This window comes from Pyrus communis, chromosome 12, assembly GCF_041283825.1.
Source record: "Pyrus communis isolate YQ-2024b chromosome 12, ASM4128382v1, whole genome shotgun sequence".
Lineage (NCBI taxonomy): Eukaryota > Viridiplantae > Streptophyta > Magnoliopsida > Rosales > Rosaceae > Pyrus > Pyrus communis.
In genome coordinates, this window is record NC_142576.1 from 5,345,001 (window position 1) to 5,363,094 (window position 18,094).

At 37.9% G+C, this 18,094-nt stretch overlaps 1 protein-coding gene across 1 annotated transcript; it reads left to right on the plus strand.

Moving 5' to 3' along the window:
- Positions 1-9,168: 9,168 nt before the first annotated feature.
- LOC137744904 (uncharacterized) lies at positions 9,169-17,676 on the plus strand. The gene is made up of 24 exons (XM_068484718.2): positions 9,169-9,700; positions 9,814-9,885; positions 9,972-10,015; positions 10,089-10,200; positions 10,315-10,386; positions 10,490-10,552; positions 11,526-11,603; positions 11,704-11,796; positions 12,006-12,125; positions 12,289-12,366; positions 12,511-12,720; positions 12,809-12,856; positions 13,027-13,275; positions 13,716-13,798; positions 14,265-14,509; positions 14,669-14,737; positions 14,821-14,885; positions 15,013-15,182; positions 15,342-15,420; positions 15,958-16,213; positions 16,299-16,344; positions 16,769-16,877; positions 16,982-17,044; positions 17,363-17,676. Exons 1-24 carry the CDS (start codon positions 9,380-9,382, stop codon positions 17,450-17,452), a joined length of 2,835 nt encoding a protein of 944 aa, XP_068340819.2. The 5' UTR covers positions 9,169-9,379; the 3' UTR covers positions 17,453-17,676.
- Positions 17,677-18,094: the final 418 nt, after the last annotated feature.

Here is an 18,094-nt window from a genome sequence, read left to right on the forward strand (position 1 = left end):
TGTCGTGCTAGTGTATGTGGATGACTTGATCATAACCGGTGATGATGAGGCAGAAATTCTTCGGACGAAGGAGAATTTATCAGTCCGTTTCCAGATGAAGGAACTTGGCCAACTCAAGCACTTCCTTGGTCTAGAGGTTGATCGCACACAAGAAGGAATATTTCTCTGTCAACAGAAGTATTCCAAAGATTTATTGAAGAGGTTCGGAATGCTCGAATGCAAGCTGATCTCTACACCGATGGAGCCAAATGTCAAAATGAGTGCACATGAAGGAAAAGATTTGGAAGATGCGACGATGTATCGACAATTGGTAGGTAGTCTGATCTACTTAACCTTGACTCGACCTGACATTTCTTATGCAGTTGGTGTGATGAGTCGGTACATGCAAAATCCAAAGAAGCCTCACTTGGAAGCAGTTCGACGAATACTGAGATATGTGAAGAGTACAATTGACTATGGTCTTTTGTACAAGAAAGGTGAAGACTGCAAGTTAGTTGGTTACTGTGATGCTGACTATGCAGGAGATCATGACACCAGGAGATCAACAACTGGGTATGTGTTTAAGCTTGGTTCTGGAACCATCTCTTGGTGTAGCAAGAGACAGCCGACGGTATCATTGTCAACCACAGAAGCAGAGTATAGAGCAGCAGCAATGGCAGCTCAAGAGAATGTATGGCTGGTACAGTTGATGAGTGATCTACATCAACCAATAGATTATCCAGTACCATTGTACTGTGATAACCAATCGGCCATTCGCTTGGCGGAAAATCCAGTCTTTCATGCAAGAACTAAACATGTGGAAGTGCACTACCACTTTATCAGAGAAAAAGTTCTACAAGAAGAGATTGAGATGAGACAAGTCAAGACGAATGATCAAGTTGCGGACTTGTTCACAAAAAGTTTAAGTACAGGCAAGCTCGAAAATTTTCGCTGTCTGCTCAGCACAGTGCAAAGAATGAGAGCTGACATTGAGGGGGAGTGTTGAAAATCAATGTCAAAGTTAGGCAAGGAAAGTTAGTCAATGTTAGGTATGGTTGAATAAAAATTATTAGGTGCAATTAATGTGTTTTGTGTGGTAATAAATAATCTTAGTTTAATCATTTGGTTTGCTATAAATACCTAAGTTCTCAAGCATTGTAAATCATTCAAAGAAAAACAAAGCCTAGAGCTAAAGAAGAAAAGCTTTGCTAATTAGTTTGTTTTGTGAGCTTTCTTTAAGTGTGTGCTCTATTTTCTTCTTCTTGGGATCATTAGAGTTATCTTGGATACTCTTCTTATTCAACATTGTTATGTGACGAACTTATAGGTCACTGACTTTTTTGTTTTGTGATGCTTATTTCGTCACAGTTAAAGTTATTAAGTGACGAAGTCGGCTTCACAAATACTAAAAATATGTGGTGAATGTAAGATTCGTCACAAAACTATAGGTGACACTGTATAGGTGACGAACATAGTGAGGCTGGATTTTTGTCACATATAATCAAATGTGACAAATTTTCATGTTTATGTGACGAATGTTTGTTGCCACCTAAGCCATGTTTTCTTGTAGTGTTATACCAATTGCTCTCAAATAGCAAATGCCAGATCACGTAATCTTATGTTCATATTCTTACACTTACCTCACATGAACTACTAGAATTGCCTCAATGGGAGGGAAAATGTTGAGGTGACGCCATTCATAGCTCAAGGTTGAGGTCCTAAGCTCTTCACCGTCTATATGCATCCAAACGGAGAATAAGACATGGAACTATACTCTTCTCTACTCTATAACCATTCATTGGACAAGTAGTTGTGAATACCTTGACAACCATACCTGCTTAAATGATCGTTCTCACCAAGACATAATCTAGAGCCAAAACTAACACAAGAGGATGATCGATGTACTTTCAGACACTGATACAATCTGTTTAGACACCAATATATCACTAACAACAATATCAATAACTTTTAGTTTTTTAGCCAAAATGGTCTACTAAGATTGTATAACTCATCACTTTGCTTGTAATCTAAAATCAATATAAGAGGTCTTTGTGATTGTTTACTATTAATCATTTTAGTTATTCCGTGAAAAATCTCTGTTAAATTGAGGGTGTATTCTTCAAACCAACCCCTCCTCTTGAACTGGTGGTTTCTTCAATTTAACAAAGATTTTTCATAGAATGACCAAAATGATTGACGGTGGACAATCTCAAGGACATTTCTATTGATTTTAAATCTCGGAGACATTGGTATTGGGCAAGCTCGGTTTTTCTCGAAATTGGATCAACCTGGTGATGACCACAATTTCTACTATGACATACTCCTTTCTTGTCAATGGATCCGCCTATGGCTATCTACATCCTTCTAGGGGTCTTTTCCAAGGTGATATGTTATCCCCTTACATATTCCTCCTATGTGCCGAGGGATTCACAACCATCATTAATCGAAAGGAAAGACAGGGTCTCCTTCAAGGAATTTTGTTATGTCCGAGAGCCCCCCTGTGAGCCACCTTCTTTTCATCGATGATAGTTTCTTATTTACCAGAGCTACTACCGACAATTGCAACCAAGTGGCGGATATTCTTTCTAAGTATGAATTAGCTTCCGGACAAAAAGTCAATCTCTTGAAAAGCGAAATTTGTTTTAGTAGAAATATTCGTAACAGGGAGAAGTCTCATTTGGCTGCCTTATTGGGTGTCGATCTTGTTGCAAGACATGAGAAGTACCTTGGACTTCTTACGATTACGGGTATAAATCAACAGGCTTGTTTTGGATTTATCAAGGAGCGCTAATGGAAAGGATTCCAAAGTTGGAAGGGGAAACTACTTAATGCAGCTGACAAGGAGTTACTAGTGAAGGTAGTAGCGCAAGCCATACCTTCCTACCTTATGAGTTGCTTTCTCTTGCCTAAATATCTATACGATGAGCTTAACCAAATGATTGCTTCTTTCTGGTGGAACAATAGTGACGGGGATCGCAGAATTCATTGGCTCTCTTGGGACAAACTGTGCTTGCCCAAAAACGCGGGTGGTTTAGGTCTTCGTTACTTATATGCTTTTAATTTAGCATTATTGGGCAAGCAAGCATGAAGAATTATGAACAACCCTCAATCACTCTCTGCACAAGTCCTAAAGGCCGAGTAGTTCCCCTCTTCTTCATTCTTAGAGGCACCAGTCAATGCCAATTATTTATATTGTTGGAGAAACCTATGTGCTTCCAGGGATGTTATAAAACGTGGTGCTTGTTGGAAAATCGGCAATGGCTTAAATGTTAAAATCTGGGGGGATCCATGGATCGGTCTCCCGTCATTCTTTCGTATCTTCACCCCTAAGCCAGCTGACTACTCTTTGGATTTAGTTTGTTAATTTATCGACTAAGAAGAGTTTGGAAGAAGGACATTCTTGAATCGTTGTTCTACGAGGAAGAGATAAACCTCACTAAGTCCATTCCCATCAGAATCCGTGATCTCCGGATCGGCTGATTCGGCATTACGAACCTAAGGGGTGCTTCTCAGTTAAATCTGCATACCATGTTGCCCGTGAATGGTTAACTCCTGTCAATAGAAGTACCTCATCATCATCATCAGGGAATTCAAGTCTAATCTATGGGGTAAGGTTTGGAAGGCCAATGTTCCACCTAAAGTTCAAGTTACATTTTGGCGTCTCTATAACAACATTGTCCCCACCAAATGCAACCTGGCAAAGAAGCATATAACGATGGATCTATCGTGCATTTTATGTAACTTCCATGGGGAATCCACATATCATATCCTCAGGGAGTATCATTTTGCTAGATGTGTTTGGCTCTGTGCACCAATTGGTTATCTCTCTAGAGGTTATGGATCCTCATCTGTTATTGATTAGATTTCGGAGGTGGCATACCCACTCCTTCCCAATTTATTTGATATATTCATGATCATTTGTTGGGCTATTTGGGGTGCTTAGAACTCAAATATTTGGGAGGGTAAACGTGATACTCCTGATGTCGTTGTCTCTAAGGCAATAACCTAGTGGCATGAGTTCATTCGTATTCACTCTTCTGCAATTACGGCCAGCAATATCTCAGTGAGCCCTATCAAATGGATGATGCCTCCCTCTGGTTGCCTGAAAATCAACTTCGACGGGGCTTGGTGCAAGGATTCTCAGGTGAGAGGTTTAGTATAAGTATCATCGCTCATAGGCAGAACAGTGACCACTAGATATGCACAAAACATTGAATATACTCTTTCCAAACACAAATATATATCTCAAAATCATCTTCATAGCATATAGTCATCCAACATATATACTATAAAGAAGTGTAAAGAAAACATGTTCATAAATAGTATATAGTCAACCATCATATATACTACGAAGAACATAAGTTTGATAAAATATGGTATTCCAAAATATTCGCAGTAAAGCATGATATATCATAAGTGTAAATCTAATTTACTCATAAAATGTAACCATTAAATCATGATTTTCATGTATGCATTTCTATTATTAAAACATGCATTTTAGAAGGGGCCCACTCACTGATACTTCACCGCTGAAGAGCCACGCGAAATAGGAAGAACGGAATCGTCGTTAATAATTGCACCTAAGCACATAAAGGGTCCAATTAACAAAACTATACTCAAACGATTGAATTTCAGAAAACAGACATAAAAAACGGATCCAAGACGTCGAAATTAGCCTATGAGGAGTCCCGATCGAAACCCAAGTCAATGATCAAAGTCAAAGTCAACGAGTCAGACCTAATAACTAAAGTACATGTGTTGAATATTGATTGGTTAGAATGTAATAAGGAGAGGTGTAGAGGATTGCCACATAGGCAAATTAGTTAGGAATGTAGTGTTATAAAAGCTACTGTACAAACGTTTGCTATTCATTCAATTCAGTTGGTTATTTCTTTTCTGTTGCTTATCTTCTTTCTCTCTTTAACTTTTCTTTCTCAAGCTTCTTGAATTCTTCGATCTTCATCTTCTAAGAGTTCTTGGAGTTATCAAGACCAAGTCAATGGGTCTAGGTCGGACCAGTTCAATGGGCTGGAGGCCCTAGGTTGTACAAACGGGCCCGGGCCAGGGTTATAGTGTTTTGGGGTTTAAATAAATAAAAAGGGTTTAGGTTTAGGGTTGAACGGGCTGAAGACCCAAGTTCCACTTGGTCCCAAAGCCAGTTCTTTTGGGTTTTTGGGTTAGGGTTTCAAATGAATTGGGTTATGGGGTTAACGGGCCTAAGGCCCAAGTTCTAAATGGCCCAAGGGCCTAAATGATAACAGGGTCTGGGGTTTTGACTACAAGGGTTGGGCCGGCCCAACTCCACTTGTGGGTCGCCAGACTCAATGACAGAGAAAGCCGGAACTCAACCAAAATTCATCATTCTAAAGCCAAATTGAAGATAAAATAGTAGAGATTCGAGTTGTACTAAGATGAGGTCGTGTTGAGGTCGGGATTAGCCGGAAAATGGCCTGCAACCTACGATCTCTCGCCAGAAAATATGGGGAGAGCGTTTCCGAGGTGTTCTTGCATTCAAACCCTACCAATAAGTTTCAAACACTACCCAAACCCATAACTAAGACCCGATCTAGTAGCATTTAGAGCAAACCTTGACTTACCTCACCGGAGAGCTATATGCACAGTGGCGAGAGAGAGATTGGGGAGGGGAGGTCCAGGTGATGATGGTGGTGTGGTTGGTGTGTAGGTATGTATGTGTGTGTGTGTGTGTGAGTTCACCGAGAGAATATGAGAGAGTTGAGACAAGAAAGATAAAGAGATTTGCGAAAAAGAGTGTGAGAGTTGACTCCCGAGAAGAATAGAGAAGAATGAGAGAAAAAAAGAGGAGGTAGAGGTGGTGCCACGTGGCAGTCAGAGAGATGAGGGAAATTGAGAGGAAATTTACGAAAAAGGATCTGGATAAGGTAACAATTCAGGAGTACTTATGTAATTTCATAAATGTTAAATATAAATGTGAAATTACACTTAGTTTTGGGGGTGGGGTTTAACACATTCTCGCCTTGATCATTGAAGAATTATGCACCCATGTGTGTTGCCAAGCGAACACAGTTGCTCATAGACTTGCTAGGTTTGGTTTAAATGTTGGCAGCCAGTGTGAGTGGTTTGCTCAACCTCCTAACTTTATCATTGACCTCCTTATTGAGGATACTATGTAACTGACTATGGTATTTGCTTGAGACTTATTTTGGTCTTTTTCTGAATGAATACAACACTATCGTTTTTATCAAAAAAATAAAAATAAATAAATAAATAAATAAATAAACAACAAAAGACTGAATCAAACTAAAATACAAAAATAAATACAATCACTGTTTATATGCAGTCAATGGTCTACACAATCACTGTTTATACACAGTTAACTAAAGGTCACTGTTTATACACAATTAAACATAACGGCGTGAGTTCGAACTCCGTCGGTGGCTAATCTAACATATAACTTACTAACATTATCGCTAGACTAAAAAAAAGGGTAAATTACACTTTACCACCTCAGGTTTGAGGTCTATTGCAACCTCATACAACATCTTTAAAAAATTTCACTTTCATACCTCAAGTACTATTGTATTTCAATATAATAGATCCGTTATATTTTCCATCCATTGGTCTGTGAAGAGCTGACGTGGTTGCCACATTTGTGCTGACATGACTGCCACATTTATGTCACATGGCAAAAAAATCATTGTTTATGCATTTAAAATATTATAATAATTTACCCTATTAAAAAAAACAAAAAAACCCAGAAATCCTTCCCTGCAACCCCCACCCTTGCCTCCCCTTCAACCCCCCACGCCGCCCACCCCCACCTCCCCTGCAACTCCACACCCCTCCCCCCTTATTGCACCCCACCTCGAATCGCAGTCCCGGATCCCCAGCCCCAGCAATCCAAACCCGCCTTGGTTTCCAGAACCCCTTCCCCCCACACCAAAAAACCGACGTCCTAGTCTCCGTCTTGATCCAAACCCTCACCTGCCCAATCCAAAAAGCCCCAACCCGCTTCCTCGAATCCTATTCTCGCCGATGCCTTCCTCGACAACACTTGTTTCTCCTCCAGTTGGCCCAGGACACAATCGCCTCTAACAAGGGTCCGAACAAGGCGTTAGAGTACGTAGTTCGGGAGTCCAAGTCGTTCGAGCGGTGCGCGGTGGACGGCGAGCCGAACATGGACCTGGCCATGAGCTTGGATAGCGAGCTGAGTCGAGCCTGGACGGTGCGCGGTGGACGGAGACTAAACCCGACATCCTCGCTAAAGAAGAAGAGAGTGGAGGAGAGGGAGAAGGTGGGATGGGGGGTTGCGGGGGAGGTGGGGTGGGGTGGGGCAGAAAAGAAGGAGTGGGTCGGGGGGAATAGTTTTTGGGTTTGATTGGTTTTTTTATTTTTTATAAATAGGATAAATATTATAATATTTAAAATGCATAAAAAATTATTTTTTTGCCACGTGGCACAATTTTTGCAGCCACGTCAGCACAAATGTGGACCCCATATTTGCCATTTCATCACTTAACAGTTTACTTAACAAATTTTCTAACGAATGTATGAAATTGAAATAAAATTATAACTAAATGTATGAAATTGAAATGTTTTAAAGATGTTGTAAAAAATTGAAATGTTTTAAAGATATTGTAAGAAATTGAAATTGACCACAAACCTATGGGAGTAAAATGTAATTTATCCAAAAAAAAACATAACAAAACACTCAATCAAACTAATAAAAACAAAAAATAAATAAAATGATTGTTAATACACATTCACTGTTTCTTCACGATCGAATACCAGAAAACAATCGGAAAAAGAACAAAAATATAAAAAAATACTATCATGAAAATCGAATTGAAGATCTATAACAAGATCCAAAGCATAAATCAGAATAAAAAAGAAGACGAGAAGAGTCAAATAATTTCCTTTTTTCATAAATTAACATGGATGATCGACGAGCTCCAAACACCAGATTTTAAAAATCCGGCAATCAAATTAACCAAACTTACAAATATGCAACTTTTACTATATATTTGTACTATCTCTCTATAGAGATGAACTCGCATGCGTTTATAAACCCTATCTTTATTAGAGAGATTGTAAAATGATAGTACAAAATATATGATAAATGTAGCAATACTCATAAAATTATACAAGGATCGTTTCGAACAAAATGATAATTTGAACATTATTAAAAATAAAATCAAACAATTACAGAACTAAGCAAAGAATCGAAAATTGAAGAATAATTGAAGTTGCGATATGTATCTTCGTATATCAAATTCAATTTTCAAATTCAAAATCGATAAAAAAAAAACAGCTTGAAAAAGTTCAGAACTTAGCTCAAAGCTCTAGTTTCAAACCGCGATCCATTTCCAAGCTCACAAATATTTATTGGATCAACCTCCCTCCTTGGTTCTGGTACTTTCACGTGATGGACTCTCTTGTCCTCCGTTGGTGATCTGAGAAGAATGAGGATTTAAGACTCCAAAAATCTTTCAATCACATTTGTTTATCGTACATCGTGCGGTTAATTTTTGTCAGATACTGTTTATATTTAATTTTAGATAAAAATAATTTATGACCGCATGATATACGATGAATGAATGTAATTAAAGGATTTCTGGAATCTTCATAAATATAAGGGAGTTTTAACGAAAAGCCGCAGTACTGTTCACTTTAATGAAAAACCACATTTTTACACTAAAAAGTCAATCTTGATACCATTCACTATACCCTTTATTTTATCCTTATCGTTAAAACTCAAAGTTTTCAAATGATTTTTATTAGTTTTTCTTAAATATAATTCGGAGAGGATACTCATTCGAATGGCTACTCCATTGCCATCATTTATTTTTTGTATGCCTTATCGGCTTTTTATGGTTAGTTTTATCTTCTCTTCTTGAGATTTGCCTTTTCAGTATGGTTGGTATCACTACGTATCCCTTAGCTGGGATCGGGAGTCTCCGCTTGTATATTTCCTCCTTTATTGAAAAAAAAAGACCAAACTTTTCAATCCAAGGGTAAAACGTAATTACGATATCATAGAAGTTGGGCCCAAAGCCCGGTAGGTACGATTTGTCCTTATTATTAGACTGTTATTGTGTTTATGCTTAATATTTTATTAGGATAAACCCTTTTTATTAGTTTCTATAAATTAATCCAAAAAACCGTCATGTATAACAAAATTAGTGAGCACATTAAACGTTTTTTTAATTTGCAGAAATTAAAATTAATTTACAACGACAAAAGACAACACCAACGGCCAATAAGCGGGACGCACTCCCTCCAAATTTTGGCTGTTGCTGCCGTCCGATACCAATTTTAAATCTAAAAAATTCGAAAATAAATTGCAAGAAAATCGAACCATGCTTTCAATTCCTCGCTCTCACTCACTCACTACCGCTTCCGACTCGCCGATCACTTCCCGATGGCGACGATCGCGTTTGGTTCCGGCCTCGTTTCAGCTCGCGCCAAGCAAAGCGACGGCGTTCGGAACTCGGTGCTGTACTCCCCGAACTTCAATTCCTTGCGGTTGAAGAGAAGTTATGCTTCGACGACGCGGTGGCGCGGGATCGGAGTGGCACGCGCCACCGCGGAGGTGGTGGAAGGTCGAGTTATTGAGAGGGAATTGGAGGTGAAAGAGAAGGAGAAAGGTAGGGTTCTTAGAGTGGGTGTCGTTTGCGGAGGCCCCTCTGCGGAGCGTGGGATTTCTCTCAACTCGGCTCGATCAGTTCTTGATCACATTCAGGTAAGAGTTTCTTCACTACTAGAGTGTATAGATTTTCTTTAGGTTCTGTTTGGGTGCCGAGAAAATAGTGGAAGTAGAGAGTGAGAAAAATGTTTTCTTTGAATTTGAAACAGGGAGGTGATATACATGTGAGTTGCTATTACATCGACGCTGCCCTTAATGCGTTTGCAATATCCCCTGCTCAGGTTTGTTTATGTAAAAATGAATTAATTAATTCGAAATTTCGTAACTTTTTTCTTCTAAAGTTTGTTAATTTTGCACATTCATATAGATGTACTCGAACACTCCCGCGGACTTCGATTTTAAACTCGAAAGGTAAGTTTTTGTATCTTTAATTTTTGGAATTTGGTGTCCTTGTATGCTGATCTGTCTCAATGTTTCTCTGTAGCCTTGCCCAAGGTTTCCAGTCTTTGCCGGAGTTCGCAGAATATCTAGCTGCCTCTGTGGACATAGTGTTCCCAGTCATACATGGTCAATTTGGTGAAGATGGTGGCATTCAGGTATACTGATGTACAACCTTTACTTCCATTGCCAGTTTTCTAGACGGAGACACACACAATGCTGGATTGATTCTCTATTTATTCCTTTGTAATATTCAACATATGATGTTTCAGGAGCTTCTGGAAAAGTATAACGTTCCATTTGTGGGCACGGGATCAAGTGAATGTTGCCAAGCATTCGACAAAGTACGAGATGACATATCTACTATAATTTTTGTTTTAATACATGTATAAGGGATAAAGAAAGAAAGAAGATGATAATAACTGTGTGATTTTTGAGTTATTTCAGTACAATGCTTCATTGGAGCTCAGCAAACAAGGATTCATAACAGTACCAAGTTGTTTAGTACAGGTAATATCCCAACTTGTATTAATTAAAAGTTAGCATGTGTAGGATAATTTATGTAAGTGCAACCCCAGCGGGAGCTAGAGCCCGATGGACCGGTGACAGAAATGACCCAATAGCCCCAGCCATCTACTCCAGCCCATGCAGGCAATGGGGCTCGGGGGAGGCCCAAGTGAGAGGCCTGGCTCAAATTGGTGGCCTGAGAGCTTGAGGCCACATGATGCAAGGCTGACGTGAGCCACATTATAAAATTAACAGAAATGTAAAAAATTAATAAAAAATGTAAACAATTAATAAAAAATCCGAAATTTAAAAAAAAAAAAAAAAAAAAAAAGATTTAATTTTTCTATAAATATCTTATCATTATCTTCCACCTTACACCACAATTTCATATTTTCTCAAATACTTTGGGTTTTAATTTCTTATTTAATGAAATGTGGTACAACGAGACCGATTAAAAATCATATCCGAAATTTGAAATAAAATTATTTTTTATTATTTTATTACCTATTGCCATAGCTATTCAATTTAGAGGTGGAAATGCAAAAGGCAGTTACTGTTCACTGGGGAGATTCAATAGTGAGTTGCCCTAGGGGGCCTTTGCAACACTGGAGTTGCTCTAAGGGAAGTGCTATTCATACACCCTTGTTAATTTTTGGCCAGTGATCTTCTTCAATTCATTCGATCCGACGGCTGAAAACTAAGAGGGGTGTGTGGATAGCACTCCCCTTTGTGTAACTATATATGACATTTCCAACAACCTACACAGGCTAGACTTCAGTAGGTTGCGTAACTTGTGTCTATGCATGATGATGTCATTAGTTGATCTTTGATGTTTGTTTCTGTCACTGATTGTGAGTATTGATATTGTTTCTTAAGGAAATTAATTCGAATGTTTGTTTACAATTTTGATATTCTGTGAATTTTGGGCATTGGATGTTCTTGTTCATTCAGTTTCTCTGACTTTAATGATCTGTAGGGAAGTGAAGCAGATGAATCTGAACTGTCAAAATGGTTTGCAAGAAATCAACTGGATGTGGAGTCAGGGAAAGTTGTGGTAAGGCACATATCTAGTGTTGTAATGTAAACAAACCCAGAGTGTGATACTTTTATTTGGTCAGATTACGAGATTTAACATGTTTATTATTTTGTTCCAGGTAAAACCAGCACGAGCAGGATCAAGCATTGGTGTTACAGTTGCATATGGTCTGGCTGATACTTATAGCAAGGCTAATGCAATTATTACAGAGGTAGTTTTCGTTGTTTCCTTTGTGTCCTTTTTGAACTCTTGTAAATGTTTCAAAAAAATTTAACTAGCATACAAGAATTTGGACCGTGTTGATATGAATATGAGTTTTTCTGAAAAAGGAAGTTGCAATATCTTGATATTAGTTCTGTAAGAACATGGGATTAGTAAAAATCATTTCTAATGAATTTTGTGCTGTTTTTATGTGTATAGGGAATTGACTCCAAAGTCCTTGTAGAAATATTTCTTGAAGGTGGGAGCGAGTTTACAGCAATTGTTCTTGATGTGGGGTCTGGTTTAGATTCCCATCCTGTTGTATTACTCCCAAGCGAGGTATGAATGCTCCATGACTGCATTTGCTTCATTTCATCATATTGGAATTAATTGGTTATCAACTTATCATCGTCACCGCGTAGAGAAGATGAAGGTGTACTACATATGTAATAGGTACTACCGTATCAGTATTTGGATTAATAATAGTCTTTAAAATGGCCAGGTAGAACTTCAGTTCCATGACAATGTTGATATGGATGCAATTTTCAACTACCGGAGGAAATATCTTCCAACACAACAGGTAGACTTACAGACTCACACAATCTGTGTTAAAATGTTAGTTCATATTTCATATGCAATGTTTATTATCTGACTCCAAATGTGATGTTTAATACATTTCTCTTGTGTCATCTTTCTGATTTTTAGTCTATGGATTGCCAAACAGGTTGCTTATCATACTCCACCTCGTTTTCCTATTGATGTCATTGAAAGTATTCGAGAAGGAGCATCTCAGTTATTCAGAAAGCTTGGTCTTCGTGACTTTGCTCGAATTGATGGATGGTTTCTCCCTAATTCTATTCATGTACCATCATCATCAGATAGCAAATTCGGAAAGACTGAGATGGGTACAATATTGTATACTGACATTAACCTGGTATGAGGGTTGTCTAATAATCTCAATGATATGCATTGTAGTGTTGAATCTTCTTAGATTTTGATACTATCTCTATTTGATTCATCAGATTAGTGGGATGGAACAGACCAGCTTTTTATTTCAGCAAGCCTCGAAGGTGCTCTGATTTTGATTGTCTTGTTTAGCATCTTAGTATTGTACATCAATTACTACAATACCATTCGTTATGAAAATTTTAAACATTTCCTTAAGAATGTTTTTCAGTACTTGTTACAATAATACTTTTGGTGACACGACCTTGCCCGAACACCCCACTTCTGGATTCAGGTTGGACTTTCTCATTCAAATATTCTCAGGAGCATAATTCGTCGGGCTTGCATGCGTTATCCGAATCTTGCACCATTTTGTAGTGCATCAGATCATGTTTCTAGAACATCACAAACGTCACTGCATAATGAACCGGTTTGCAACGACACTCGTAAAGTTTTTGTTATTTTTGGAGGAGACTCTTCAGAGAGGCAAGTATCTCTTATCAGCGGAACAAATGTTTGGCTCAATTTGCAAGCTTTTGACGATGTAAGTATCCAATTCATACTGTTGGGTTTTTAGTTTACCAATGCTAAATGGTTTGCATATGCTAATGTTTGGTGTGTGAAAGGTTTAGAATGGGGACACTGGTTAAACTTTCAAGACAATGGATAGAAGTATGTGTGGGGATTTGGATAGAAATACTATTTTGGAATTTATGAAGCTGGTGAATGTATAAGCATGAGTTAACTAGTGTTTACGCTCATTCAAAATCTGAATTCATTTTCATTTAGAAGAGGAAGATTTCATTAAAGCTTTGATTCTGTGTTTGAAGAATTTCAGCAGCCCCTACTATCTTTAGTACTTAATCAAGGATTGAGAATTAATTCACTCTGTAGATAAGTGTATTGTCATTGAATATATTATTTAATTAATCAAGTGGATGATATTATGTTTTTGTCTGAGATTGATAATCTTGTTGGCTACAGCTTGAAGTGATTCCATGTTTGCTTGCCCCCACAATTGACAAAAACGAAGTTGATGTGAGTTCCAGAACAGTTTGGTCGTTACCGTAAGTTTCTCTCTCTCTCTCTCTCTCTCACAGGCGGGACATATAAATTATTTTATGTGGCCCTTCCATTCTCTTCTTGAAGTTTTACTCATTTGTTCGAAGTTCAAGGTTCCTATAACCAGAAATAAAATGTGCCGTGGAACATTTGAGATATTGTCTTGTTTGCCCCTTGAAGTGATCCTTCGGAAAACCTCTGTGTGTGTGTGTGTGTGTGAGGTATTTAATCTCCATCTAGAGTTATTTATTGCTGTGTCACGCAATTGAAGACCTTGAAATCAATATATCTAACAATGCAGTCCAAAAGAGCATTGATGCTTTAAAACATTTGGAGTGAAGTGAAGCTTCATTGCTGCTTATGACTTATATTTCACTAAGTTTTTAACAAAAGCATATTGGGTGTAGTAGATAGGGCCCTCTTCCCCTAAACACTCCTTCATAGCATTTAATTATGTTTCTATGTGAACAGTTATTCTCTTGTGCTGAGACACACTGTAGAGGAAGTTCTTGATGCATGTGTAGAGGCAATTGAACCAGACCGAGTTGCACTTACATCTCACTTAAGGAACAGAGTTGTTCATGATCTTACGGAAGGCTTGAAGAAACATTCTTGGTTTACTGGATTTGATATCACTGATGAACTGCCTGTAAAATTCTCGGTTGAACAGTGGATCAAGCTAGCTAAGGAAGTTCAGGCTACAGTTTTTCTTGCAGGTTTTCTTTGTCACCCGTTATCTGCTAGTGGTAGAGTGATATTTTTTTAATTCTCTCCGAATAGTGTGACTAGGCTCTTATGTAACTGTGCTTAGAGATCATAAGATTCAGAAATCAAAGTTTGAAAGTACTTATGAGGTTATCTACTGTTATTTATAGTGCATGGAGGCATTGGTGAAGATGGCACACTTCAGTCATTGTTAGAGGCTGAAGGGATTCCACATACAGGTTTATTCTAATCAACACTCATTTTAGGAGGACCTTGTTGTCTTGTTTTCATTGTTGACCATCCTTTTAATTTTTAATTGAAGGTCCTGGAGTGATGGCTTCAAAGATTTGTATGGACAAACTTGCAACATCGCTTGCCCTTAATCATGTATGCTAATTAATTTATAATTAAATGTCCAAGAAGATGAATTGGGCTTTGTTGATATTTTTGGTGCTTTATATGACCCATGTATTTTGCTACCTAACAAAGCATTCTGATCTTTTATAATGAACAGCTGTCGGATTTGGGAGTTCTTACTATCAACAAAGATTTGAAGAGAAAAGAAGATCTCATTAGTTCATCGATACCAAATGTATGGCATGAATTGACGTCAAAGCTTCACTGTGCAACATTATGTGTTAAACCTGCAAGAGATGGATGCTCAACGGGGGTTGCAAGGTTATGGTAGGTTTATCTTGTTTTACTTTTTCCTTATTTTCATGTTCTGTTCAATGGTACTGAATTGTTAGACTGGTAAGCTCCTTATGCACTCAATACCGTAATTGCTTTGTCTGCAATGGAGTTATGATGTACTCTTTCGGTCAAATTTGTTTGTGCAAGCAGCTGTGCTGAAGACCTTTCGGTGTATGTAAAAGCATTGGAAGACTGTCTTCACCGGATTCCTCCTAATAGTTTTTCTAAGGTATAAAAGGGTTTATTTGTAGATTTTCTCGGAGTGGCCTCTATCTCTTTCTGGAGTTTCATTTCAGTATAGTCGTTACGACTGTTCGTTTATATTATTTTTGACCGTATGATATGTAATAGTGTTGTTACTCCACAACCACCACTCAACTCTTTTCATTAAAAACATTGCTCCACGTTAGCTGCAAGTATTCTCAGTAACCATGAGAAAGTAGAATGTTGCATGTTCCTTAGGCGGTACAATATTTTGCTTGACTGCCTTTAAGTGATTGAGATCCATGTTAATTCAACGGTCTTTCCATTCTCTGGCTTCCTCCGATTATTCACAAGCCTTGCCACTCTTCTTCACTAAGTGTTTATTGTCCTGAAAGTGTTAGTCTTTATCGAGGATCAGTAGGTAATATTAATTGGTGAGATACAATTTATGGATAACACACACACACACACACACATATACATATTGCTTGTGTAATTTTATATAGCCATTTTACAGAAATTATATACCACCTTCAAGTTTGATCTTGGTTTTTTTATGTAGGCACATGGAACTATTGAGATGCCAAACCCCCCTCCAGAGCTCTTAATCTTCGAGCCTTTTATCGAGACCGATAATATAATCTTTTCATCGAAATCTAGAAATGAAAAGGGGCATCAGATCTTGTGGAGCGGAGAGAGTAGATGGGTTGAAATAACTGTTGGAGTTGTTGGGAAACAAGGATCAATGCGCTCACTGACTCCTAGCATCGCTGTCAGGGAGAGTGGTGACATTTTGACGCTCGAGGAGAAGTTCCAAGGTAATATTTTGTTCATTGTTTTCTCTGTCCCTTCGATAGTTTCCTGCTAACATGTCGTTAATGATAAGTCACTTGCATTTGGCAGGTGGGACTGGCATCAATCTGACTCCACCTCCATCATCCATTATTAGGTTTGTCCAGAACCTTTATTTTCAGGAAATGAGGGTTCCGTTTATTGAGAATGTTGTAATTTATGTTTTACACAATAATATATATATGTAGAGGATTCTCTAGTTACTATTGTTAGTGGTGCTCTTCGTTCTTTGTTTTTCTGCATTCTGTTATTTGAGTCAAAGAAGGGTAGAAACTGTCGTAGAAAAGTTCCATACATGAGCAGTAACTCCTTTTCTTATACATTAGATGTTTCAGTGTCATTCTCAGACGTTATTCTAAAGTGGCTGATTTCATTTAAAATTCAACTTCCACACTAGATTGATTATTGTGTTTCATATCATATGATCCCTCTCTCGTGTTTGACTTAAAAAGATATTTTCCATTTTGTGCCTTTGATTGTTCGAATCGTTGTTCTGATTTCTTTCTCCCCTCTTAAATCAGCAACGAGGCGTTGCAGAAATGTAAAAAACATATCGAAATAATTGCAAACACTCTTGAATTAGAAGGGTTTTCACGAATAGATGCATTTGTCAACGTGGACAGTGGAGAGGTATGATGTTTTTTCTCTGCCTAACTGATCGAGTTTGGAGTCAAAAAATTGTGCGCACATTAGTTACTGACTCATTTTCATCTGTTGTTAATTTCTTTCCGAAGGTCTTGATGATAGAGGTCAACACAGTGCCTGGAATGACGCCTTCCACGGTCCTGATTCACCAGGTATTCTATTTCTACTGAAAAAAAAAAATTCTTTCGAGGGTTACTTTACATCAATAATATTCTCTTGAAACTGCAACGGAAATTATATCGGACTTTTTTGGTTTTGCATTGTATGAGAGGAAGGAAACACAGAATTGTTCGAATAAAACACTCTGTATCTGTAATAAAAGAATCGGTCTTTCAAACTTCTTGAGGAAGTTTAAAACGCGTTGAAAAGAGGATGATCAAATGAACTAAGATTTTAGAGTGAGCTCATGTACTGAGGAAGTAGGAAGTGCTAACTAGGTAGACTTCTTTCTTGTCCATTGCAATTTTCAGGCACTAGCGGAGGAACCACCGATGTACCCTCACGAGTTTTTCCGTACACTGCTCGATTTGGCATCAGAGAGGACCATATATACTTCGTAGTAAATCATTGTCGATATGTCTCCATTGTTTTCGTCTTGATAAACTCCTTTTGTTTGGGTTGGAGGATACCCCTCTCATGTCTCAACTTGCGAACTTATCCAAAGCAGCATATGTATTTGTTCAGTCAATATATATCCATGTTTGTAATTTACCTAAAGCGAACTTAATTAAGGCGAAAGCTTGATTAATGAAGAAGCATCAGAATGTCACTGCTTTGAGGCAAAGTAATTTTAGATGATGCATTTTGTGATGTTTTTTTCTTTCATAAAATACAAATTTTACAACGTTTTTATATTTTTTCTCGTGTTAATCTTGATTTATTTTGATGGATAAGGTACTGTGATTACACTCAGATTGCTAATCTTGTTATTAGAATTGAGCTTTTGTTTCCCGATCTTCTCGTTCGGATTGTAAATGAATTTTTCAGGTTATATTTGTATTCATCTTAGGGTGCTTGTTACGTTTTGAATATAATCACACCCTAATATTAAGATGTCATCACTGCTTCTGTTCTATGATCTGATTCCTTGTTGGGTTGACACGTGCCAGTTGAGTTGCCAACCACTAAGATTTGAATTTGAAAAAGTAGACTTTCTCGTGATGTAATAGGATCCTCTCCAGATTCTTCTATTCGGATCCTCC